The 27,768-nt window shown below is 39.4% G+C and overlaps 1 protein-coding gene across 1 annotated transcript; it reads left to right on the top strand.

Annotated features, from left to right (window-relative positions):
- On the top strand, window positions 1-24,876 carry LOC137023509 (tyrosine-protein kinase CSK). Its single transcript, XM_067390696.1, has 13 exons — window positions 1-217; window positions 9,517-9,583; window positions 9,689-9,802; window positions 10,751-10,863; window positions 11,483-11,702; window positions 13,347-13,440; window positions 13,614-13,679; window positions 13,759-13,858; window positions 13,958-14,048; window positions 14,244-14,317; window positions 14,396-14,591; window positions 21,141-21,227; window positions 21,672-24,876. The coding sequence occupies exons 2-13, from the start codon at window positions 9,569-9,571 to the stop codon at window positions 21,852-21,854; spliced, it is 1,353 nt and encodes a 450-aa protein (XP_067246797.1). The 5' UTR covers window positions 1-217; window positions 9,517-9,568; the 3' UTR covers window positions 21,855-24,876.
- Window positions 24,877-27,768: the final 2,892 nt, after the last annotated feature.

Raw genomic sequence — 27,768 nt, 5'->3', positions numbered from 1 at the left:
TCACGCGCCGGAGCTGCAGTGATTCGGAGTGGAAGCGCTGGAATCTCGAGCGCCGCGTCGAAGCGCAGCGACATTTTCATCTCGTTTCATTTCCTCTTCATCTTCAGGCCCGATTCGGACAGTCTGATCTCAGACCCAGAACAACTGGATGCTCGGAACACTCCAGAGCTCGAGCCAGCAGAGGAGCATCGGCCGCTTCTGTGTGATCTTCCGCCGGGTGAGTTCATGCGAGAGTCTCGCTCACCGACACATTTGCATCTATCATCAGATCTCATTTCACATTGATCATTGAGCATTCGCTGTCAGCTGATCTGCTGTGTGCGTGCGCGCGCACAAGTGATTAATTGCACACATGCATTTCTGAAGACTGCAGTGCATGAAATAATCACAGCTGATGAAGATGAAGATGATGATGATGATGATGATGATGATGATGATGATGATGATGTGCATGTGGAGTTTTGCAGTTCATGCAGGCGTGGTTCTCTCAACAACATCATTCATCTGTATTAATAATAATGCACGGCTCATTTGCATAACACAAGCTCAGATGTTGCATCTCTGGATGAATGATTATCCCATAGTCATATACCATGGAAAAATGGTATTTTCATGCAACTGTAACATGAATGTTGTCTAATATTGCCATATTATAGTACATAAACCAAAAACAATCTTTTATATGCCATGATTTTTGCATTGCGCTCCAAAGAATACTTTGGAAAACCCACCAGGATCTATTTGGTACCTCTTTAATTGTTGTGTTTATTGGCTGTGTATGCGTCAGTGTGTGTGTGTGTGTGTGTGTGTGTGTGTGTGTTGTGAGGAGTTTAAAGAGCCAGACAGCAGCAGTGTGAGACCGTCTGTCACGTCTGACGCCCGTGTGCCAACAGACCCGACCCGAGGATTCTGGGACGGCCAGCTCTTGGAAGAGCGCTCGTCTGATTTCATTCAGTCATGCAGAAACCTGGGAAATTCCAAATCGAGCTTTCGTTCAGGCTTCATTTGTTTTGTGTTGCGAAGTTTGTTTGAATGTGATTTGAATCTCGGCGTCTTTAGCCTCTCCAGCATCATCATCACATGATGTTCGTGGTGTTCTCTGACGGTCGAGCGCATCGATTAACTCCATTAGCTGCGCGAGGGTTCGACCCCTGCGGCCGCCGGCGCTCTGATTGACAGGTGGATCACAGCGGGAGATTCAGCCGGATCTGGTCCGTGACGTGCCGTCAGATGGAGTCCTTTACGCTTCGCATTAGTGAATCTCAGAAACGGTTGATGTTTTGCCACAGAAAGTGTTTCACGTTTAAATGGCTTCAGAAAATGACATGAAGTGCTGAAGCAGTAGATGAAGACACTCAGTTTTGTGTGAGTCTTAAAATACTATATATACTCCACACCTGTAAGACCTTCGCTCATCTTCAGAACACAAATTAAGATATTTTTGATGAAATCTGAGAGGAATATGACTCGTCTATATACTAATCAAGACTTTCAAGGTCCAGAAAGGACATCGTTAAAACAGTCATGTGACTGCAGTGGTTCAACCTTAATGTGATGAAGAGACGAGAATACTTTTTGTGCGCAAAAATAACAACTTTATTCAACAGTTCAACAGGTTTTCTGTGTTTACGTCCAAATGCCAGCTCTGTATTGGCCGAAGCTGATCACATGATCAGCACGACGCATGCGTGTGATGCTGACGCAGGAGCCGGCCAATAACGAGTCGGCGTTCTGATGATGAACCGGGAAGCGCTGGACGTAAACAACGAATGAGAATGACACAGAAGAGAAGAGATTTTATTTTTGTTTTGTTTTTGCGCACAAAAAGTATTCTCGTCTCTTCATAACATTAAGGTTGAACCACTGCAGTCACATGACTGTTTTAACAATGTCCTTTTTTGGACCTTGAAAGTGGTGATTATATTGCTGTCTATGGACGAGTCTCTTGGATTTCATCAAAAATATCTTAATTTGTGTTCTGAAGATGAATGAAGGTCTTACGGGTGTGGAACGACATGATGGAGAGGAATTAATGACAGAAATCCATTTGTTGGTGAACTAACCCTTTAAAGTTAATGTTGTCACACTGGACTAAAGCTGATGTTGCTCACACAGGGTGTAACAAACATTTTTGTGGAAGTTGATAATTTTTGTGGTTTTTGGGTTTTCCCCACCTTGTCACACTCGTGGTGTTCTGGGTCAGAAATGAACTGGCTTGTAAATCTCTCAATAATATCATCAAATACTGCATTCGATCTTTTTGTCGGCTTGTTTTCTCTCAGTCAGCACAGGTGTGAGGATCTTTTGGATCTGATCCGACAGCATCACTGATCTGAGCTCACGCTCCTCAGTTCTTTAAAGTTCTAAAAGCTTGAATGTTTTTCACACAAAAACACGAGCTCAGATCAATGAGGCTTACGATCAATCAGATCCAAAAGATCCTAAAATCTGCTCTGACTGAAAGAAAACAAGTTGATATGATGAAAGATTGAATGCAGTACTTGATGATAAAACTTTAATAATTTAAAAAGCAGGTAATTTTTGACCCGGAACACCGGATTTCCAACATAAGAGTTTTAATGTGAGCAGAACTGACCCTAGAGCTGATAAACCAAACTCTCATGCATTAGTAATACCATCGTAGTGCTCTGTTATCGACTGATTAGTACATCAGTGTAGTGACAGCCATTCTGCAGCTCTGTGTGTGTGTGTGTGTGTGTGTGTGTGTGTGTGTGTGTGTGTGTGTGTGTGTGTGTGTGTGTGTTTCCAGTAGAATAGCAGCATTGTGGCCTGATGACCGGCATGAACTCAGTGGGAGCCTCCATCTGCTCCACGCATGGTCAGCCGTGCCGCTCTGAAGAGTCTTCAATCTAATACACTCACTCACTCACTCACACACACACACACACACACACACACACACACACACACACACACACACACACACACACACACACACACACACACACACACACACACACACACACACACACACACACACACACACACACACACACATATGTTGGCGTTTGGTCACTGGTTGGTCATTGATGGAAGCAGAAACGCTGTTGCATCATGAGTTTCACTGCTTCATTCATGTCTCTTGTGGTAAAGAAGTGTCTTAAAGCGATAGTTCCCCTAAAATCATCATTTACTGTCAGCTCCTGTATGACTTTACCTTTTCTGTGGAATGCAAAATTTTTTTTTTTTTTTTTTTTTTTTTTTAAATGCCTCAGAGTTTTTGTCCACCAAAGAAAGAAAGTCAAACAGGTTTGGGACGCTTTTGTTTTTGCTGAACTGTCCCTTTAATGAAGAACTCTTTGAATAATTTTGTCAAATTGTGTTAATGAGAAATGAACTGGAAAAATCTTTTTAAAACCCAAAACACATTCAAATCTTTGATGTGAGAGCGGCACATATTTACAAATAGAGTTATGAATATAAATCAAAGAGTCACATGATCTGAATTATTTATCTTCCTTATTTATCATCCATCTCATAACTTTTCTCCCTGAAATCTAATGGAAATAAACAAGTTTTAAGGCAATAGAATCATTATTCAGATCAGGGCTGATTCAGTTTCGTGTTTTGATTCTGATCACTGTAATCCAGTGTGACTCTTGATCATCAATGTGAACAGAAAGCCGATGTCATCACACTCCTCTAGGGAACGCCGCCCCGAGTGTGTGTGTGTGAACAGGAAGTAGAAACATGAGCAGCTGCAGCAACAGCCTGTAAACTGAACATCATCAGGAAGTGGTGGTTGCATCATGAGCGTTACGGTCAGTGTTTATTTCCAGCGCTGATGTCATCGGCTCCGCTCATTTGCATCGGCGGGTCTGGTTTCTCTCGCTCACACTGAAGCGTGTTCATGCCGCTCTATTCAAATGTCCACAGATGATCATGTTCATTTGAATTAATGAGCTGAAGATAACGGTCCATCACTGACCGCTGAAGGTCACTTCCGTCTCACTGTCTGAACGAATGAATGAATGTGCCGGTGTCCCTAATTCTCTTACCTGATTGACTTTCTTCTGTTCTTCAATGCTTCATTGTTTTTTCGTCCATGCAATGAAAGGTTCAATGTTGTTTGGATTCTCTGTGCAGAAGCTTCACACTTTACGATAACTTAGAGCTGCACGATTAATCATTAAAAGATTGCAATCTCGATTCAAACGACCACTCGATCTTATTCCTACATGACAACAGTGGTTCGGCTCTGACTATTAAACCTTTGACAAGTTTCAGATCTGTGTTCTGATCTTTTCAAACACACAGTATCATTATTTCATTGTTAAGATAATTCAGATTATAACAGAAGAACTGTGATAAGTTTATAGTTCAGATATAAACACTGATGTCTGCAGTAGCGATCAAAATAGAGCCAATCACATTTTGAAAGTAACTTGACACTTCAAATAAAGATTGTATCATTACATTGATACACCAGTAGGTGGAGACAAGTGACTGATAAACAAATGTGATTGTCATTGAATCATTCATTCAAGAGATTTGTTCAAAAACACTGATTAATCCAGTAATGAAACATGTGAAGTCTTTATGAGTGAGTCATTGAATCATTCATTCTATTAATTTGTTCAAAAATGCTGATTCGTCCAGTAATGAAGCATGTGAAGTGTTTGAGTGAGTCATTGAATCATTCATTCTATTGATTTGTTCAAAAATGCAAATTCGTCTGGTAATGAAACTTGTGAAGTCTTTTTGAGTGAGTCATTGAATCATTCATGCTATTGATTTGTTCAAAATCGCTGATTTGTCTGGTAATGAAACGTGAAGTCTTTATGAGTGAGTCATTGAATCATTCATGCTATTGATTTGTTCAAAATCACTGATTCGTCCAGTAATAAAACATGTGAAGTCTTTATGAGTGAGTCATTGAATCATTCATTCTATTGATTTGTTAAAAATGCTGATTCATCCAGTAATGAAGCATGTGAAGTCTTTGAGTGAGTCAATGAATCATTCATTCAGGCGATTTGTTAAAAAAACACTGATTCATCCAGTAATGAAACAAGTCTTTGTAAGTCATTGAATTATTAATTCAACACGTTTTAAAAAAAAAAATGAATTGAAATTATTTTATTAAACAGGCTGCAGCAGTTAACGTTTTGTCAGGGCCTACATGCTAATTTGTTTAGTTATCTATTCAGAATCAAGGGAGAAAGAGTGTTATTGTCACTTGATCCAGAATTCTGCAATAAAGTTTCATTAGTTCATTTGTTAAAGTTGTGTTTGAGGGAAACGAGTGGCACGGTTTGAGAGCAGATGGACTGGGATTGAGTCTGTAGTGAAGCGAGCGAGTCGTGAATCTCTGAAGCAGATTGATTCGTTCATCTGATGCTTTCAGATGTTTGCTGGATCTCTCGGGATTCTGCTGCTCGAGTCATTTTTGTCGTGGTTAACTGGGGTTATCTGATCCGCTTTCATTTGATGATTTTTCATGCAGATCATCTCCAGTGTCAGGGGTTTATCTGGAGCGGATGGACGATACTTTCTCTGACCTTCTGCTGTTTCGTCTTTAACCTTGATGCCCATCGGTTATCCAATCTCTGTGTCTGATCTCTCTCTGTTCAGTTCTGAGAGTGTCGGTTTCTGGATCTGTGCACGGATTCTTGCAGCTGAAATCTTTTCCTGTCGGTTACTGGAGATTCAGAGAAATGAGAACACGAGCAGCAGAATGCAAATAATCAGTTTGTTGAAGGTGTTTCCTGTCTGATCACTGTTGGAGTGTTTCGTTTCTTGAGTTTGTGTGAATCTGAGTTTTCTCAGGTGAAACGCTGCTGAAGAGACTCTGGAGATGATGTTCGTGAGACGAGCGTCACGCATGCTTGAGTTTGTGTCTCAGATTTACACAGCAGTCTTTCATATTCACGTCTGATTTATGCATCCGAAATTTGACAAACTAGAGTTCCTTTTTCATGACTGGATTCTGTGATTCTATCGGTGTTCCACAGTGTATAAATCACTGCGCCTCAGTTTGAGTCTAGTTCATTTAAATTAAACAAACCCTCATAATGAAGACATTGACACAAACAGAGCAAATGTGTCGCTGTTTTTTGATGACAATAAAGAACCTTTAAAGCAAAAAATCCTCATTTTCTCCAAAAGGGAAATAGAAAAAAAAACATAAACATTTAAAGTAGACATGTGCCGATATTCGGTAATGCGATATATCACGATAATGAATATGCATGATATTGTTATCGTGGGCATTTCAAAATACCATAAATAATAATTAATTACCAATTATTAAAATTTTTACAATTCATTAAGAACACTTTCCCCATCAACCGTATCAAATGCACAACACCGCTGTATTCTGCGTCAAAGAGATGTAAACGAGCCCAACATGCACGAGAGGCACATGGCGGAACGAGTGAAGGAGACGCGCTGAATGAAAGTGCACGTTCACTCTCTGACAGCAGAGGGCGCTGATGGAACAGCAGAAATGCAGCGGTTACCCCGGAAACCCCGGTGAAGTTTTTAAAATGCTTCAAACAGACATTCATTTTTTTGTAATCTCAATGTTGTTCATCACAGCACCAAATACTTAAAGACTTAATGTTTAAGTTTAAAATAAATAGCCTATTTTTATATTTTAATCTGGAATACAACATGATTAGAAATGTTCTGATTATTGTTCAGTAAAACTTTGAGACATACGGCTTCATTAGTTAACATGTTAATTCATTATTACCAAACTGACCATGAAAAATACTTATAAAGCATTAATTATTCTTAGTTACTGTTAATTTCTTAGTTACTGTTAAATAATATTACTAAAATCAAAATAACTTATTTATTGGACCTGAGATAAAACTAACAATGATCAGTTGTGTTTCTTAACTCACATTAACAAAAAATTACACTTTCTGTAACAAATGTAGCTGTTGCTCAATCTTAGTTAATGCATTAAATAATGAGATCTTATTTTAGTGTTTCCTGTTGTTCTTTATAGCCTAATTCTTTTGCACTTTAATCTGTTTGAAAATGTTACTTTATATATATTTGGTGTATTGTATTATTGTATTTAAACATTCAGAATTCTCAAACCTGTTATTGTATGACAACACTTTTTTTTCAACTTACTTCAATATCGTGATAATACCGTATACCGTGAACATGAAAATTTGATACGTCACATGCCTAATCTAAACTCCGCCCAGCTGTGAGCTACGAGGTTGTTCATCAATAGTATTTGCTTCTGTTGAAGTCGTCAGCCTGCATTATTATTTCAACATATTTTTTAAAATAATCGTGGTTTGGTTCATGGCTTATAACGCTTTAACAAAGACTTTTAAAAAAAAAAAATCCCTATGGGAAAAAATACTTCCAGAAGTGGACGGACACAGCTGAGCTCTATTTTTAAAGTGTAGCTCTCTGAATTATTCAGCGCTCAGTGTGTCTGGAGTTCAGCTGAATTATTCACTGAAAACATGAAACACCTGAACAGCAGTTAATGCTGAGAGATGCTCATATCTCACACTTTATGACAGAAAACAGCGAATGAATTCAACAGATTTACTGTTTTTATTTGGTTGATGACGCCGCGCTGCATCTGGTGCTTTTGAACCGCTGGGTTTCTTTCACCTTCTTTTTATTCTTAATGTTTTATACTGTGCAAAACACTACCACACACACACACACACACACACACGCTCATCTCTTTTTAATTATTGCAGTAATCTCTCGCTCATTCGGCATCTGCTTTCGCGGCTCAATAGATGATTTTCTTCTCACGTCTATTTAGGGAATCCACTGCGCTTTCTCCTCTCTCTGTTACACAGATGCAGTAATGTACACACACACACACACACACACACACACACACACACACACACACACACACACACTGATCTGTGTTTGAGTGTGTGCACGCTCTTCAGATGAATGTGATCTTTATGCTCTATGAATGATGGGATATTAATGCACTTCACTGATTCTCAGACAGAGTGTGTTCAGAGCAGACTGTTTTCTTCGAGAGATTCAGAGGCATTAATGAAGATCCAAACTCAGTTCATCTTCAGTCAACAGCGTGTTTTCCTGCTCATGTTCTCCTCAGGGATCAGTACAGAGCTCAAGCTCTGAGATGAATCTAGATATTAATATTTGATTTGAAGGAATGGGATTGCTCATCCTCCGTGAGGCGGATCTGAAGCGCTGCGTGTGAAAGTGTGTCGCTCCGCTTCACTTCTGCTGTGTTGACCGTACACTCGTTTGCATGTTCAGTAAGGTCACATTTACATATTTCACTTCAGTCATTCAGCAGCCGCTAAACTCTCCAGTTCAACATATTACAACATTACAATTTATGATGTTTTTGAAAGAGTCTGTTCTGCTCACCAACGCTGTGAAATATTATTCCAATTTAAATAGCTGTTTTCTATGTGAATATATAGTAAAGTGTAATTTATTCCTGTGATCAAAGCTGAATTTATTTGATCAAAAATACAGTAAAAATGTGAAATATTATTCCAATGTAAATCAGCTGTTTGCTATGTGAATATATAGTAAAATATAATTTATTCCTGTGATCAAACCTAAATTTATTTGATCAAAAATACAGTACAAATGTGAAATATTATTCCAATGTAAAACAGCTGTTTTCTATGTGAATATATAGTAAAGTGTAATTTATTCCTGTGATCAAAGCTGAATTTATTTAATTAAAAATACAGTAAAAATCACAGAATATTATTCAAATGTAAATCAGCTGTTTTCTATGTGAAAATATTGTAAAATGTAATTTATTCCTGTGATCAAAGCTGAATTTATTTAATTAAAAATACAGTAAAAATCACAGAATATTATTCAAATGTAAATCAGCTGTTTTCTATGTGAAAATATTGTAAAATGTAATTTATTCCTGTGATCAAAGCTGAATTTATTTAATTAAAAATACAGTAAAAATCACAGAATATTATTCAAATGTAAATCAGCTGTTTTCTATGTGAATATATAGTAAAATGTAATTTATTCCTGTGATCAAAGCTGAATTTATTTAATTAAAAATACAGTAAAAATCACAGAATATTATTATAATGTAAAACAGCTGTTTTCTATGTGAATATATAGTAAAGTGTAATTTATTTCTGTGATCAAAGCTGAATTTTCAGCATCATTACTCCAGTCTTCAGTGTCACATGATCCTTCAGAAATCATTCTAATATGATGATTTGCTGCTCAATAAACATTTACACACACACACAATTTTACACAGCAGTTTGATGGAAAATCTGTGTCATTGCTGTTCTCAGAGGTTTTTTTTCTAGTTTTCACTTCCTGTTCTGGATGGTTTGAAGGGCGTTGTGTTTCTCATCATGATGGATTTCACATCAGAGTGACGTTTCTGCTTCATGCTGTTATTCATTCTCCATCAACAATGTTTACTGCATTAAACGTCTGATTTGACCCTGCGGTTCTGTTACAGCTGGAGTCTACACACACACACACACACGAGTGTATAGACTGAATGTGTGTGTTTTGTCTCCTCAGCTCTGATGGTTGTCGTCAGCGTGTGACGCTCAGAGTCTCAGCATCGCTCAGCATGTCTGCTCTACAGGTACAGACACGCGTCACACCTGAAGAAGGAAAGAAATGATCCTGTGCATGACGCAGTGTTGAGTACAATGATTCATTGAGCGCTGATTGTTCGTTCCTCTCACAGGCAGCATGGCCGCCCGGCACCGAGTGTGTGGCCAAGTACAATTTCCAGGGCAGCACCGAGCAGGACCTTCCCTTCTGCAAAGGAGACCTGCTGACCATCATCGGCGTAACCAAGGTAACAGCCAATCAGGAACCAGCTGATGTCATGTGCCCCACTCTAACGTCGTTCCACACCCGTAAAACCTTCATTCATCTTCAGAACACAAATTGAGATATTTTTGATAAGACTCATCCATAGACAGCAATATAATCAAGACTTTCAAGGTCCAGAAAGGAACTAAAGACATCGTTAAAACAGTCATGTGACTGCAGTGGTTCAACCTTAATGTGATGAAGAGACGAGAATACTTTTTGTGCGCAAAAACAAAACCAAAATAACCACTTTATTCAACAATATCTTTTGTGTCGTTCTCATTCATTGTCCAGCGCTTCCAGGTTTGACTCATTATTGGCCGGCTCCTGTGTCAGCTGATCACGTGATCGGCTTTGGCCAATACTGAGCCGGCATTCGGACGTAAACATGGAAGCTTTACTGTGTTACTGCGTCACCTGCATAAGATAATGACAGAAGAGAAGAAATTGTTGAATAAAGTTATTTTTGTTTTGTTTTTGTGCACAAAAAGTATTCTCGTCCCTGCACTGCAGTCACATGACTGTTTTAACAATGTCTTTAGTACCTTTCTGGACCTTGAAAGTGTTGATTATATTGCTGTCTATGGATGAATCTTATCAAAAATATCTCAATTTGTGTTCTGAAGATGAATGAAGGTCTTACGGGTGTGGAACGACATGAGGGAGAGTAATTATTGTGTGAACTAACCCTCTAATCTTCAGTCTCCAAACATCATGAGCCACACATCAGCAGATATTTAGTTTTTTCCGGGTGAAAATGAATATAAAACTGGAAGAGCTTGTTTAATTGCTGTGTTTTTTTTTTTTATATTGTTGTAAGAAAAATATTGTTAACTCTTTCCCTGCCAGCATTTTTGATCATTTTCATGCTTTTCATGTCATGCCCATGATCTTCAGTGAGTGTTTTTGATTGATTTCTTCATTAACGAAGGACCCAAACTGGTATAAAGCGAAGAACAGCGTTGGCCGAGAGGGGACGATTCCTGCCAACTACGTCCAGAAGAGGGAGGGCGTCAAATCTGGAGGAAAACTCAGTATGATGCCGTGAGTACATGAGCTTGACGCCACACACACACATCGATTTGTACAAAGTGTGTGTTTCGCACAGACCGCATGACCCAGAATCCTCAGCGTTAGCTGACTCCACTCGAACACAACGCTGTTCTTTACTAACTTGATTTGATTCGAACAATCATCATGCTGTGAGACTCGATCAGACTCTGACATCACTGTCCTGTGACCTCTGACCTCCGTGTTCGGCAGGAAAACATCAGTTTAGTTACTCGTTCTTTCTTTAAAGTCACTGATGGTTGTGTTTTCCTCGAAGCCACAGTTCCCTTTTTCTTCATGTGCTGAAGCGTGTTCTGATGAATGTCACTCAGCCGGTTTCTCAGTAAATCACTGAAAAGCAGAAGTGAAACGCAGTGATGCGTGGGAAGAGCTGTGACATCATCGCTGACTGATTACAGACCAGTGATACTTCTTTAGATTTACACACACGCACTGCTTTCACTGACCAGTAGGTGGCGCTGATATTAATACGGTCGGTGACACACATATGAAGTTTCTGAGATACGACCTCACTTCCTTCCTGGGTTGCTGGTTTGCATGTCAGCTGTGTCGAGGGTTAATTTAACGAGCTCAACGGTTCTCTGTTGGTCAGGTGGTTTCACGGTAAGATCACGCGTGACCAGGCGGAGCGGCTGCTGTATCCGCCGGAGACGGGGCTGTTCCTGGTGCGCGAGAGCACCAACTACCCCGGCGACTACACACTGTGTGTGAGCTGTGACGGGAAGGTGGAGCATTATCGCATCATCTATCACAGCGGGAAACTGTCCATCGACGAGGAGGAATACTTCGACAACCTCATGCAGCTGGTGGAGGTGTGTGAGTGTGTGTGTGTGTGTGTGTGTGTGTGTGTGTGTGTGTGTGTGTGTGTGTGTGTGTGTGTGTGTGTGTGTGTGTGAGTGTGTGAGTGTGTGTGTGTGTGTGTGTGTGTGTGTGTGTGTGTGTGTGTGTGTGTGTGTGTGTGTGTGTGTGTGTGTGTGTGTGTGTGTGTGTGTGTGTGTGTGTGTGTGTGTGAGTGTGTGAGTGTGTGAGTGTGTGTGTGTGTGAGTGTGTGAGTGTGTGAGTGTGTGTGTGTGTGTGTGTGTGAGGAATTCCTCACATTCTCTCCTGTTATTTTCTCATTCTTTTCTCCTTTTCTCTGGACGGCGTGTCAAAACAAGCTGCTCATGAATCAGCGTCACACACTCATCTTGTTCAAGAATGTGATTTAAGAGATTATTCCGTCTTCTAGTGTCTCTCATGTTTCTGTAAAACTCAGATGATCATCATCTAAACAAGAGTTTATGACAGATGTCACGTCAGTTTTGATAGTTTTATTGTTGTTCAGATGAATTTCAGCACAGATCTAGATTTTGACATTTTTACTGAAGACGATTTTAATAAACTCATGAAATAAAAAAAAATTTAATTAAGAAAAAATAAAGAAAATATATTTGAAAAAAACAAAAATGAGAAACTTTTTATTTTGAATTTGCTTTTTAATGAATAAAAAGAGGACCAAAAATAAAAAATAATAAGGAAAATATATATATTTTTTTAAATCAGGCAAAAGTGAGAAACTTTTTGTTTTGTTTGCTTTTTTAATGTTAAAAAAAAAAAAAAAAAAAAGAAATCAAAAACAAAAGTGCAAAACTTTTTATTTTGAATTAGCTTTTTAATGAATAAAAAGTAAAAAATAAAAATAATAAGGAAAATATATATTTTTTTTAAATCAGACAAAAGTGAGAAACTTTTTGTTTTGTTTGCTTTTTTAATGGTAAAAGAAAGGAAAAAACAAACAAAAAAAAGAAATCAAAAACAAAAGTGCAAAACTTTTTTTAGATATTGGTTTTGCTTTTCAATAAATAACAAAGAAGCACATTAAACAAAATAAGAAAAAAATAAAGAAAATGTATTTTTAAAAAATCATAAAAAAGTGAGAAACTCTTTTTTGCTTTTTTTAAAAAAAAATTACAAAGGAGCAAAATGATTTAAAAAAATCAAAAATAAAAGTGAGAAACAAGCCAAAACAAATGTGAAGATAAAAGTTTCACCTTTGTTCTTTTATATATATATATATATAATATATATATAATATATTTAAAAAAAAAAACTTTAAAAACTTGTTGGAGCAAAAATATATTTTTTTCTTTTTTTTATTATATATATATATATATTACTTTCTCCTCCTTTTTTACCAGAAATATCCCAACAAAACAAGTTATTTTGACCTACAGAGATCAAGCTGCTGTCAGTGTGAACAGCCTTAAGTCATGTCAGATGTGTGTGTGTGTGACCTCTATCCCAGCATGCACTTCTCCCTTGGGCTGTTGTGTCAGTCTTCCTCTCCGTCCTCCTTATTTTCCACCCACAGTCTCTCACGGTTTCCTCTCTCATGTTCACAGGAAGTGCTCTGACAGTTAAGAGTTCATAACTGTTAATGCATATTAATCCGTGTGTGTGTGTGTGTGTGTTTTCAGCACTACACTAAAGATGCTGATGGTCTTTGCACACGCCTCATCAAACCCAAGCTGATGGAGGGGACGGTGGCGGCGCAGGACGAGTTCTCCAGGAGTGAGTCTCATAACATATATGACTATAAAGACGATAAGTGCAAGATGAAGCTCAGCAGGCCTCTAAAATTAAATCTAAAAATGCAAACTGAGGTCTGTGGATCTGCTGTGTGGATCATCCACTGTAAATCCAGGAAGCACTGTGAGGCTTTTCATTGTTTGTGTTCTTCGCAGGCGGATGGGCTCTGAACAGGAAAGATCTCAAACTCATACAGGCGATCGGCAAAGGAGAGTTCGGAGGTACGTTGTGTTGAGTGAATGTGATCGGAGCGTCTCTGGTGATGAAGGTCTGTGAGATGAGATGATTGTCTGTGTTCAGATGTGATGGTGGGAGACTACAGAGGGACGAAGGTCGCCGTGAAGTGCATCAAACACGACGCCACGGCGCAGGCGTTTCTCGCCGAAGCCTCAGTCATGACGTGAGTATAAAAGCACATGATCACTGTTGCATTCTAGTTGTGTAGTAAACGTGTCATGGCATATTCAATGGTGACTTTAAATCTGTGTGTGTGTTGCAGTCAGCTGAGACACACTAACCTGGTGCAGTTATTGGGTGTGATCGTGGAGGAAAGAGGCAGTTTGTGCATCGTGACTGAATACATGGCCAAGGTCAGTGATGTTTCTCTAGATAATCAAGTAAACCTGCTTCAGTCCAGTTGAGATATTACTAACAATATCAAAGTTATTCTAGTTTTTAGTTCTTGATATGAATCAGTACAGATTAAACTATCAAGCAGCTGACAGAAGGACTGTAGGAGACAGGTCTTCACACAGGGTTGAAGTAGTCGTGTGTGTGTTTAACAGGGCAGTCTGGTGGATTACCTGCGCTCTCGAGGTCGGACCGTCCTGGGCGGCGAGTGTCTGCTTAAATTCTCCCTGTGAGTAAATGTCTCATTAAACACGGTAAACATTTTTCCGCTGGGATCTTTAAGAGTGTTTGTGTCTGTGTGTCTCAGTGACGTATGTGAAGCAATGGAGTATCTGGAGGCCAACAACTTCGTGCACAGAGATCTGGCGGCTCGCAACGTCCTGGTGTCCGACGACAACATTGCTAAAGTCAGTGACTTTGGACTGACCAAGGAGGCCTCGTCCACTCAGGACACGGCCAAACTTCCCGTCAAATGGACCTCGCCGGAGGCCCTGCGAGAGAAGGTACCGAGCCAAACATGAACCATATCGCAACGATAGTCTAAACATCAGGATTTAGAGCACAGCAAACATGAGAGAATGCTTCATGATTTCCTGAATATTTCAAGAAAAATATTTAAAGATAAAGATTTTGATCTGTTACAGGAATAGTTCACCCAAAAATGAAAATGTGATGTTTATCTGCTTACCCCCAGTGCATCCAAGATGTAGATGACTTTTTTTCTTCAGTCGAACGCAAATTATGATTTTTAACTGCAACCGCTGCCGTCTGTCAGTCAAATAATAGCAGTAGATGGGAACTTCTACTGTAACAGTAAATAAAACTTGCTTAGACAAATCAAAGTTAAAACCTGCGGCTCGTGACGACACATTGATGTCCTAAGACACGAAACGATCGGTTTGTGCGAGAAACCGAACATTTATATAGTTTTTACCTCTAATACACCACTATGTCCAACTTCGTTCAGCTTCCTGTTAGTGAGGTCAAAAAACGCGTTCTGATGACGGAAGTGATGTCACGCCCATATACTTCAATGAGCGCGAGACATCACTTCCGCTGTCAGAGCGCGATCAGACCTCACTAACCGGAAGCTTCGAGGTAAAAAATTATATAAATTCTGTTAGGTTTCTCGCACAAACCGATCGTTTTGTGTCTTAGGACATTAATGTGTCGTCACGAGCCGCAGGGTTTCATTTGGATTTGTCTATGGAAGTTTTTTCGACTCTTATTGTTCAAGTTCCCAATCACTGCTATTATTTGACTGACAGACGGCAGCGGTTGCAGTTAAAAACGTTGCATAAACAAAATGAAGAAAGCGTTTGGAGTGGAGGAGTCACATTAAAAGGCAGAAAAGGCATAAAGTTATGCCCTCTCTCTATTTGAAATTCAGCTCAGTCACACACAGCTGTCGTGGAGTCTATACGCAAATAAATGCAGTTTACCCATCTCTGACATGTCAGAAATAGTTCATCCACCTCTCAACAGTTTATGCACTTCCAGAAAACCATTATGTAGGCCTACCACTGGTTATAAACATTAGACAACATAGCCTCCATCAAAAACACCTCTTTACAACATATAAGTAACAGGACCGGACCGCTGACATAACTGAGGCACGCATTCAGGCAGCAAGTAGCCAATTGGACAAGCCACGCACCAGGCAGAAATGACATATGCCAACACGATCACAAGAGAATGCGTATCAATAGTACGAGTGTGTAATCTCGTAGAATATATAGACCCTTTTACTGTTTGTACACAATGATGACGTTGCAACGTATGCGCACGCATTTTGGCAACGGAAGTGGTGTTGTTCCCCATAGGTTCTAACGTGTTAGCAACTCCGAAAGTGATATATATATCTACAGCTTCGCGAGCGGATTAAGCAACACAGACAAAGTTATTTTAAAAAGTTGACTTTATCAAATGGTATCCGGCTGGCTATCAGATCCGTGTAGTCGAGTGGATAGAAGACGTTAGCAGATGCAGTGGCCAGATATATATACATAAACCAGGGCTCTCAAGTTTTAAAGACCGGCAAGAATGACTAATATCCAACAACATGACATGATTTTTAAAGTGACCAATAACATCGACGATGTAATACACTTTAATTTATTTAGTGCTAATAAAATTATTAAGCCTATTTGGAGAGAGAGATGTTTAATGTGACAAAATGTCAGTCATCGTGTGATAACGAAAATATAACTAGGCCTAGACTACTGAGCAGGTGTTTTCAGTGAACAGGCTGTAAAACTGTTGACTAAGTTCAGACACTCATGAAAAACTGATGCTGATTATCTGGGAAACATTCTCTAACAGCAGTCAAGTTGTCATTGTTTGTGTCAAACAAGCTGTGAATTTGTTGTAACATTAAAATAGGAGATCATGACTTACGCTGTGCTCAAAGTGATGCTCAGAGCTCCAGTGTTTTCCTCTGTGGGTGAACGAGGATGATGGTGAACAATTCCAGGATATGCTTTTTTTTCATTGATTGTTGGTTTAAATCTTACCCAGATACAATAGTGCTATTTTCTGATTGGCTACTCTGTAGCCTCTTTCTTTTTTTGATTGGCAGATAAGTGGCAGGCTACTCCAGGGGAGACGCGCTTGATTCCTGCCCGGCGCAGCGGCATATTAATATATGAAAAATACAATGTGTGGCGGGAGTGCGTGACAAAAGACCGAAAGGAGTGACTGTCACGCTCAGTGCGTTACACTTGAGAGCCCTGAAAACTTTCAGAGTTGCTAACACGTTAAAACCAATAGGCAACAACACCACTTCCGCGCAACTGTTTGATCACGTGGGCTGTAAAAGGGTCTATATATAGGCCTATAAATAAAGTGCCATAAAGTGCGTATCATATGCAAGCGAAAAACTGCGTACCATAAGCATGCCAAAACTCATTTTGGCGTATATATTCTACAAGATTACAATCTCGTACTATTTATACGCATTTTCGTGTGATCGGGCTCCATAAGCATATCTTGCCTGTAAGATTTACTGGCAGCCAAGTATAAAACACACACAATTCTACTGCTTAGTAGGCCTTATCATCAAAGCCAGGGCTGGCTTTAATAAGTGAAATGAACAAACGACTTACCCTCAGAAGAGTTGCAGGTGACGAGTGTTTTCGTAAATCCATTTTTTGTCTATAATTAGGCTAACAGTTAGCGCTAAATGTCTATAATAAAGACGGACAAACTGAAATGGATAATGCGCACAGCACGCTGAAAATCAAATGTAACAAGTTTACTCGGCGACCAATAAGCATTGACCTGTGATGACCAAGCTTAGTAACATGTCATGAACAACCAAAATTAATGTTTTCCCCGTTGATTTCATTTTATTTAATTTAAGTTACAGTCTGTACATTTAAAATTAAAAGAATAACTATAAGTTGATTTTTTTGGGCCACGACATGGCCTGTGGTAGGAGGGGCATCAATGACTTTTTCTCTGCATTCTAAGAAGAAAAGGTTCCATATAGAACCATTTAGAGTTCATCAGGCGCTTCATGTGTAGAACCTTAAAGGGTTCCGTCAGACGCTTCATGTGTAGAACCTTAAAGGATTCGTCAGGCGCTTCATATGTAGAACCTTAAAGAGTTCAGTCAGACGCTTCATATGTAGAACCTTAAAGGGTTCCGTCAGACGCTTCATATGTAGAACCTTAAAGGGTTCCGTCAGACGCTTCATATGTAGAACCTTAAAGGGTTCGTCAGGCTCTTCATGTGTAGAACCTTAAAGGGTTCGTCAGGCGCTTCATGTGTAGAACCTTAAAGGGTTCGTCAGGCGCTTCATGTGTAGAACCTTAAAGGATTCGTCAGGCGCTTCATGTGTAGAACCTTAAAGGGTTCCGTCAGGCGCTTCATATGTAGAACCTTAAAGGGTTCCGTCAGACGCTTCATATGTAGAACCTTAAAGGATTCATCAGGCGCTTCATGTGTAGAACCTTAAAGGATTCGTCAGGCGCTTCATGTGTAGAACCTTAAAGGATTCGTCAGGCGCTTCATATGTAGAACCTTAAAGGATTCGTCAGGCGCTTCATATGTAGAACCTTAAAGGGTTCCGTCAGACGCTTCATATGTAGAACCTTAAAGGGTTCGTCAGGCGCTTCATATGTAGAACCTTAAAGGGTTCCGTCAGACGCTTCATATGTAGAACCTTAAAGGGTTCGTCAGGCGCTTCATGTGTAGAACCTTAAAGGATTCGTCAGGCGCTTCATATGTAGAACCTTAAAGGGTTCGTCAGGCTCTTCATGTGTAGAACCTTAAAGGGTTCGTCAGGCGCTTCATGTGTAGAACCTTAAAGGATTCGTCAGGCTCTTCATGTGTAGAACCTTAAAGGGTTCGTCAGGCGCTTCATGTGTAGAACCTTAAAGGGTTCGTCAGGCTCTTCATGTGTAGAACCTTAAAGGGTTCGTCAGGCGCTTCATGTGTAGAACCTTAAAGGATTCGTCAGGCTCTTCATGTGTAGAACCTTAAAGGGTTCGTCAGGCGCTTCATGTGTAGAACCTTAAAGGGTTCGTCAGGCGCTTCATATGTAGAACCTTAAAGGGTTCCGTCAGGCGCTTCATGTGTAGAACCTTAAAGGGTTCGTCAGGCGCTTCATGTGTAGAACCTTAAAGGATTCGTCAGGCGCTTCATATGTAGAACCTTAAAGGGTTCCGTCAGGCTTTTCATGTGTAGAACCTTAAAGGATTCGTCAGGCGCTTCATGTGTAGAACCTTAAAGGGTTCGTCAGGCGCTTCATATGTAGAACCTTAAAGGGTTCGTCAGGCGCTTCATGTGTAGAACCTTAAAGGATTCGTCAGGCGCTTCATGTGTAGAACCTTAAAGGGTTCGTCAGGCGCTTCATGTGTAGAACCTTAAAGGATTCGTCAGGCGCTTCATGTGTAGAACCTTAAAGGATTCGTCAGACGCTTCATGTGTAGAACCTTAAAGGGTTCGTCAGGCGCTTCATGTGTAGAACCTTAAAGGATTCGTCAGGCGCTTCATGTGTAGAACCTTAAAGGGTTCGTCAGGCGCTTCATGTGTAGAACCTTAAAGGATTCGTCAGACGCTTCATGTGTAGAACCTTAAAGGGTTCGTCAGGCGCTTCATGTGTAGAACCTTAAAGGATTCGTCAGGCGCTTCATATGTAGAACCTTAAAGGGTTCCGTCAGGCTTTTCATGTGTAGAACCTTAAAGGATTCGTCAGGCGCTTCATATGTAGAACCTTAAAGGGTTCTGTCAGACGCTTCATGTGTAGAACCTTAAAGGGTTCCGTCAGACGCTTCATGTGTAGAACCTTAAAGGGTTCGTCAGGCTCTTCATATGTAGAACCTTAAAGGGTTCCGTCAGACGCTTCATGTGTAGAACCTTAAAGGGTTCGTCAGGCGCTTCATATGTAGAACCTTAAAGGGTTCCGTCAGACGCTTCATGTGTAGAACCTTAAAGGGTTCGTCAGGCGCTTCATATGTAGAACCTTAAAGGGTTCCGTCAGACGCTTCATATGTAGAACCTTAAAGGGTTCTTCAGGCGCTTCATATGTAGAACCTTAAAGGGTTCCGTCAGGCGCTTCATATGTAGAACCTTAAAGGGTTCGTCAGGCGCTTCATATGTAGAACCTTAAAGGGTTCGTCAGGCGCTTCATATGTAGAACCTTAAAGGGTTCGTCAGGCGCTTCATATGTAGAACCTTAAAGGGTTCGTCAGGCGCTTCATATGTAGAACCTTAAAGGGTTCGTCAGGCGCTTCATATGTAGAACCTTAAAGGGTTCCGTCAGACGCTTCATATGTAGAACCTTAAAGGGTTCGTCAGGCGCTTCATATGTAGAACCTTAAAGGGTTCGTCAGGCGCTTCATATGTAGAACCTTAAAGGGTTCCATCAGGCTCTTCATATGTAGAACTTTAAAGGGTTCGTCAGGCTCTTCATGTGTAGAACCTTAAAAGGTTCCATCAGGATCTTCATATGTAGAACCTTAAAGGGTTCGTCAGGTGCTTCATATGTAGAACCTTAAAAGGTTCTTCAGGCGCTTCATATGTAGAACCTTAAAGGGTTCTGTCAGGCGCTTCATATGTAGAACCTTAAAAGGTTCTTCAGGCGCTTCATATGTAGAACCTTAAAGGGTTCGTCAGGCGCTTCATGTGTAGAACCTTAAAGGGTTTGTCAGGCGCTTCATATGTAGAACCTTAAAGGGTTCCATCAGGCTCTTCATATGTAGAACTTTAAAGGGTTCGTCAGGCTCTTCATGTGTAGAACCTTAAAAGGTTCCATCAGGCGCTTCATATGTAGAACTTTAAAGGGTTCGTCAGGCTCTTCATGTGTAGAACCTTAAAGGGTTCGTCAGGCGCTTCATGTGTAGAACCTTAAAGGTTCCGTCAGGCGCTTCATATGTAGAACCTTAAAGGGTTCGTCAGGCGCTTCATGTGTAGAACCTTAAAGGGTTCGTCAGGCGCTTCATATGTAGAACCTTAAAAGGTTCTTCAGGCGCTTCATATGTAGAACCTTAAAAGGTTCTTCAGGCGCTTCATATGTAGAACCTTAAAGGGTTCGTCAGGCTCTTCATATGTAGAACCTTAAAGGGTTCGTCAGGCTCTTCATGTGTAGAACCTTAAAAGGTTCCATCAGGCTCTTCATATGTAGAACTTTAAAGGGTTCGTCAGGCTCTTCATGTGTAGAACCTTAAAGGGTTCGTCGGGCTCTTCATATATAGAACCTTTTCCCATCATGGGATCTATGGATTATGGATTTAGTTTTAATGTTGTTTTAATTCTTTTTTTTAATTTTAACATAATTTTATTGATTACTCAGCTCATAAACATGCGTTAACAGTAGAAAAACTGAAGTAACATGTTAAACATGAAAGTATTATTTAATCATTTAAGACATTTCTTCTTCTATAGAACCTTTCTGGCATAAAGGGTTCTTTAAAATTCAGTCGAGAACCCTAGTGTTCTGTATAGAACCCACTGAACCTTTTTTCCTAAGAGTTTTGTTAGTTCTTTCCTGAGAATCTCATTAGTACTAATTTCATGTCATGAACAGATTTTGCTCTTTTCTTTGCAGAGGTTTTCTACCAAATCAGACGTGTGGAGTTACGGCGTTCTTCTGTGGGAGATCTACTCGTTCGGACGGGTGCCGTACCCCAGAATTGTAAGAATTTCACTATTCAAAATTGTGAATTTAACTTGTGTGCTAAATTGCAATATGGCATAAAATATTTGTCAATAAAGCACCGTTTCCATCCCACGTGTTCAAGAGAACTAAATCGCCACTTTCTGGGAAATTGGTATAGATATTAGTAATTAAAATGGAAGTTGCTGCAATCGGGCTCTTTTTTGCGGAAATTTATGAGAATGTATGTCAAAATGTTTCATATATATATAATATATATATAATATAATTTTTTTTTTTTTTTTTTTTTGGATGTTAAAACGATTAGTTGTATCACAGTTTTAGATGCTGAATATTAGTAAGGTGTTTATTGGTTGTTTTTGTTACAGTGATGTAAACTGACATTAGTGCTGCTGTAGTTTGCTGTTCCACATGTGTCCATTAGATGGCAGTCTCAGCTTTGCTCTGTCGGTCTCTCCGCAGCCGCTGAAGGAGGTGGTGCCGCGGGTGGAGAAGGGCTATAAGATGGACGCTCCTGATGGCTGTCCGGCTGCCGTCTATGACCTGATGAAGCAGTGCTGGACGCTGGATCCTGCGGGACGGCCCTCGTTCCGTCTGCTGCGTGAGAAGCTGCAGCACATCAGAGCCAAAGAGCTGTACCTGTGAGGGGCCCGGGGCCGATTCAGAGCCCCTGCATCACTGACCCAAACCTTTTACTGTGGCACAACACTCTTCTTTTGAGGATTTGGACGTGGACTGTTGATCTGGACGCAATCTCGTGATCAGTGACGTGAGAGGAGGAACACACGGATGAGTGTGTGTGTGTGTGTGAGTGCATCAGTATTTGCTCCTCTTTGTTTTTGTTCTCCGTTCTGCTCGGCATCAGTGAGGAGGGCTGGTCTTTTCCCTCTGCTGCTGTTTTTCTCTCTCGCTACTTTGTTAAAATATCTTGTGAAAACGCGTCTGTCATATTTCACCTCATAATCAAAATTTAAGATGCATTTTGCATTATAAAAATTAAGCCTGTTTGCCAGCAACATTGTTTTCATTAATTTTAAATGTCCAGATGTTTTACTTTTAAAATGATTGTTTTTCTCAGTGTTGATCATTATACTGTTACTGTATTATTATTATTACAATCACTGGAATACCAATAGTATAAATGTAATTTTCATGACAGTAATGCAAAAACATACTTTTTCCTCCTTTTGCTCAATTATACTTTGTTGGGTTATTTTGCATTACAATCATAAAAATATTATTTTTTAGCATTGCAGAAATAAGAATTGTCTCCAAACAGGCTTAGTTTTTTATGAAAGAATTGTTTTCCTTCTGGTTTTGGGGTGAATGTGAGCTGCACACGCTCATGTGGTGTCATTCCGAGGTGCTGCTGTTCTTTCCTTGTGTGTGTGTGTGTGTGTGTGTGTGTGTGTGTCATGCGCATTTTGAGTGTCGTTGAGCATCGAGTGCGTGTGCCTTGGATGTGTAATGTTTGTTGTATGTGACACATTTTTGTGTGTGACATGCGTGTAAGTGTGTATGCGTGTCATGTGTTTTGTGTGTGACATGCAAGTATGTGTGCGTGTTGTGCGTGATATGTGTGTTAGTGTGCGTGTTGTGTGTGACATGCAAGTGTGTGTGTGCATGTCATGCGTGTTGTGTGTGACATGCGTGTAAGTGTGTGTGTGTGTGTGTGTCATGCGTGTTGTGCGTGACATGCAAGTGTGTGTGCTGTGCGTGTTGTGTGTGACATGCATGTAAGTGTGTCATGCGTGTTTAAAGTGTGTGTGCGTGATATACGTGTTAGTGTGTGTCATGCGTGTTGTAAGTGTGTGTGCGTGATATGTGTGTTAGTGTGCGTGTTGTGTGTGACATGCAAGTGTGTATGCGTGTTGTGCGTGACGTGTGTAAGTGTGTGTGCATGTTGTGCATGATATGCGTGTTAGTGTGTGTTGTGCGTGCGTCATGCGTTGTGCATGTTATGCGTGAAATGCATGTAAGTGTATGTTGTGACATGCATGTGTGTGTGTGTGTTGTGTGTGTGTCAAAGTGCCTGCTGGAGTTGTCAGAGCAGTGCCTGTGTTCCTCTGACGTCACGCTGCCACAGACTCAACACGTGTCTTTTTTATTCTTTTCTTTTTTTAAATCAGCCTTTTTTTAATGTTTGTATTTGTTGATTTTGTCATCTGCATCGAGACTGTTCGGGTTTGTTCACTAGCGCCAGACTGAACTTGGGCAATGAGCTGGGAAACACACACTCACACACACACTCACACACACACACACACACACACGTATCCCAGCTGAGCTCATGTGCCTGCCAACACACACTCACACACTTACGCACAAACACACACACACACACACACACACACGCTTTCTCACACACTCCCTCTAGCGGACTCAGAGGCTCGTCCAGCAGAACTCTTGACGCGTCGGCCTGTTTTATATTAAAATATATTTAAAGAACTGGAAACAGAAATGCCACGACAGGAAGAGACGTGTGTGTGTGTGTCTCCAGACGGACTGCATGCTCAGAGAGGCCTTGAGTAACGTGTCAGTGGTTTCAATGTTCATTGTTTTAATATTCTGCCCTGATTATGAATAAATCATTCCTTCTGTCTGACAGCGTCATCGCTGGGGGGCGGAGCTGGTGACAGGAAGTGACCTCATCACTATTGATGAACGTTGCATCTTTCAAACTCACACACACTCATGCTCTTATTCTCACAGTCTAGTCATCTGAAAGTCAGTCTCAGTACAGGACGCTTCTTGAAGGAATGTGACATGATGATTTCTGTTCGTCTCTCTTGACTTTAAAATCAAGGACATAAACGTACAATGATTCATTTGGGAAGACAAATTTACTTTAAACCGTATTTCTATTAGTTCTGCATATGAATTCACTTGTCACAAACACAGGAGTCAAAACAGTGACGGCCTTAAATTTGTAAATGTGTTCACATGGATCAAACTCGGCCAATTAGAATGAATGCTTTAGCAAAAATACCAGTGTTTTCTGATGGCGTATGATACTGTAGTGTTTAACCTTCACAGCTCCATCCTCTGTTTCTCCACTGATGATTTCAGGTCGGTGGAATTTTCCTCTTTATGTTTTTCATCTGAAATAATTTTCACCTCTGATGTTTGTTCTGGCGTCTGATGCGTTTGGTCGCACGAACTCTTGATTCAGTGAACCTGCAGCGGTTTGGTTCCGCAGATCTCAGCATGTGTTTGACTTCTGTGTAAATCAGGGAGCCGCTGAGATCTATTTCTGTACGAATCGCTGAGGAGCGTCTCACATTCTCTCTGTTTTCTCTGCGAGGTGAGACATGAACGAGACTGAGTGATGGATCGTATCCAGACGGTTTGTTTCTGACACTTCAGATCAGCTCGTGTTCTCGATGCCGTACTGTTCTGCATAAAAAAAAAAACCCTACATTCACCAATATAGAGAAAACACAGCACCCACGATGCAGTGCACTTGATCTGACCTTCCATTCTCAATTATTTTATTTTTTTTAAAACTTGGTTCAAAATTTTGAATTTTATTCCTCAAATGTAGTCATTTTAGGATTTATATACTCTTATAGTATTTATATTTTTAATTAGCTTATTTGTTTTAATTTTAGTGTAGGTTTTTGTAATTGTATTACTTTTGTGTTTTATAGATTTTTATATATATTTCTATTTCCCTTTTATTTTTCATTTTAGTTTTAGTCATTGTAGTACTTCAACAAACTCTTTTTTGTGTATTTTTGTCATTTTTATAGCTGTGTGTAATGTTTGTTTATATAAACAAACATTGCACACAGCTATAAAGTAACAAAAATGGCTTTAGTTTTTGTTATAATAATATCATTTTCAACAATTTTCTGATTTTAAATTTTGAAGTTTTAGTTTTTAGTTTTAGTCATTTTAGTACTTCAACTAACCTGTATTTTTTGTGTATTTTTTCTTTTCTTTTTTTTTTCTTAATGTGTATATAGTTTTCATGAATTTTTATTTTTATTTATTTTTTATTTTTAAATGTTGGCAACTAACTGAAAAACAAAAGGTTTACTTTTTTTTTTTCATTTATTAAAGTAACAAATTTTTTTTGGGTATGGTTTTAGTTATCATAATAGTCCTGGGCAACATTTATTATTTTATTTTTTTTAATTTCTGATTTAAATAATTGTGTTTTGTTTTAAAATAATATTTATATTTTATTTCAATGAAGGAAAATGACTTTCAATGTTTTAGTTTTAGTTAATAACCACACTGCTGAACTGACTTGCTGAATCGATGTAATAAGGTCGCTTGACCACAGCAGTGGATATTTTTTAACGTTAAGCATTAATATTAGGCTATATTTCACTGGTATTCTCTTCTGAACATGTTTTATGATGGAAGATCATCATGATTCCACTCATTTTAATTACCTTTGGGCTCGTGAATAACAGTTGGAATCGGATGTTGTAATCCTGTTAAATCCTGTAAACAGATGCCAGTGTTTCAGAAGAGCGTTTGGCGTTCCCTTTAGATGCTAATACTTAAAGCGATAATTCACACAAAAATCAAAATTCTGTCATTTATTTCCCCGCATGTCGTTCCAAACCCATAAGACTTTTGTTCATCTTCAGGACACAAATGAAGATTTTCTAATGAAATCTGAGAGATTTCTGTTCCTCCATTGAAAGTCTGTTCACTCAAAACACTGATGCTTCATAAAGATAGAAAATAAATCCTTATGAATTTAATCCGAGTCTTCAGAAGAGACAAAATCACTTTAGATCATGAACAGACTGAATTTAGGCTTTTATTGACACACAAGCTCGACCGTACTTGTGTGACACATGAGAACAAACTCACTGGTTCTCAAATTTGAATCAGTTTGACATATAAACAAATTTTCAGATTTATTAAAAATATCGTAATTTGTGTTCCGAAGACGCATGAAAGTCTGGGTTTGACATGAGGGAGAGAAAATGATGACAGAAAAGTCATTTTTGGGTGAACGAACCCTTCAATGCAGATCGGTGTCATTGTTAGAATGATTTGAGTGAAGAAGTGCTCAGTAAATCTGGCGATCTCCTCAGGGGTTTCACTGGCTGCTTTTGTAGACGAACAACACAAAATAAAGGACGGCTCACGCAGCGCTTGACACTGAAATGCCTCGTTTTCTGCGTCTCCCTTCGTTCTCCGGTCTGTCATTGGTTCCAGGTTTATGGGTAGTTCTGTATTGTTCATGATGTGACTCTGGGTCGCTTATGTAAGTTTGACCTCCAGCCACGCTGAGTTCATCACCGTCGAGACGGAGCATGTGATCTGACACACGGGCCACAAGCCTGCACTCGTGTTTCATATTCATTAACATTTAAATTAACACCCATATTTAGTAATTAACTGCCGACAGCTTCGTTTCCTCTTGACATTTGAGTCGTCAACACAAACGCTGCTTCCGCCGTTGACCTTGAGTCCGTGTGTGCAATACTTCATCTGAACCTGTCGAGTTGGGATTAAGGGTCCGTATTCAATCTCGTATTTCTTTCAGCCTGTGTTATTACACATTATTAATTATTGTTTATTATTGTCTGCGTTCAGGCGAGGAATATGAGCTGGAAACGCAACGAAGGACAGAAAATACACAACAAAAAATAAGGGAAATCCATAAAATCCATAAAAAAACAAATATTAAATAAAACACCTAAATGTACACATAAAATTGAATTAAAAATATTAAAAAGGAGTATAAGAGTGTCTCAATACTAAAATAACACTAAAAATTAAGTTAAATAAAAATTACATTACATTTCAATAGATATTTTAATTAAAAAAATAAAAAGCTAATAAAAATGTTTTTAAAGTTAAAGTAAAATAGGTGCCGGTTTTAAAGATGAAGATGGTTTCATGTCAGAAAAGTTTTAAAAGTCTTTTTAATGAACTTCAGCTCTGATTTTCTGCGAGGCTCATTAATAAGACGCTTTAATCCCGACGGCCGCCTACATCTTCATTAACTTGAGCTTGTGGAAGAAGCTTCTGTTAATCAGCTTTTAGAAACAGAAATTGTAGTTTGCAAACACCAACACACACAGACTTAAAACTCAGATTTCTGTCTCATTATACGGTTGATTTAGAGTTAGCGATTACCGTTTACGGAAGCAAACATTGAGCTACGAGGTTCAGCGAGCTCCGTATTTCAATTTATTTTTAAAATAATCAATAATAAGAATTCATGGTGAAAAACTACATTAACCATGATGCTGTGCAGAAAATCCCACCAATCAGAGAATCGTGTCAAGCAAAGCGCACCAAGCTCCGCCTACTCTTTAGCTCCACCCACTCACATGAAACACCGCGAATGATGTAATCGAGTCGGCTTCCCTACACTTTCAATGCATTTTTTTGCATTATATGAGTAGTTTTTAATTCAAGTATACTGTTTGCAATGTTTCAAGGGATTGTAGGTTTTCAAATTTAAGTTTGTAATGTTATGATCCACGGTTTGCTTTTAACGCTTTAATGAGGACTTTTAAAAATCCCAATGGGAGAATGGGGGATTTCAGGCGCTCTGTAATTAGCAGTGAAAGGAGTAATT

The sequence above is a fragment of the Chanodichthys erythropterus genome, chromosome 7, assembly GCF_024489055.1.
Source record: "Chanodichthys erythropterus isolate Z2021 chromosome 7, ASM2448905v1, whole genome shotgun sequence".
Lineage (NCBI taxonomy): Eukaryota > Metazoa > Chordata > Actinopteri > Cypriniformes > Xenocyprididae > Chanodichthys > Chanodichthys erythropterus.
This window is presented reverse-complemented; position numbering and strand designations above follow the sequence as displayed.

What these genes read in the sequence shown, in the direction of transcription:
- LOC137023509 (XM_067390696.1), top strand. An exon ending in GGAAAACTCAGTATGATGCC is followed by an intron (nt 10,864 to 11,482) that starts GTGAGTACATGA and finishes TCTGTTGGTCAG; the next exon opens with GTGGTTTCACGGTAAGATCA. An exon ending in GCAGGACGAGTTCTCCAGGA is followed by an intron (nt 13,441 to 13,613) that starts GTGAGTCTCATA and finishes TGTTCTTCGCAG; the next exon opens with GCGGATGGGCTCTGAACAGG.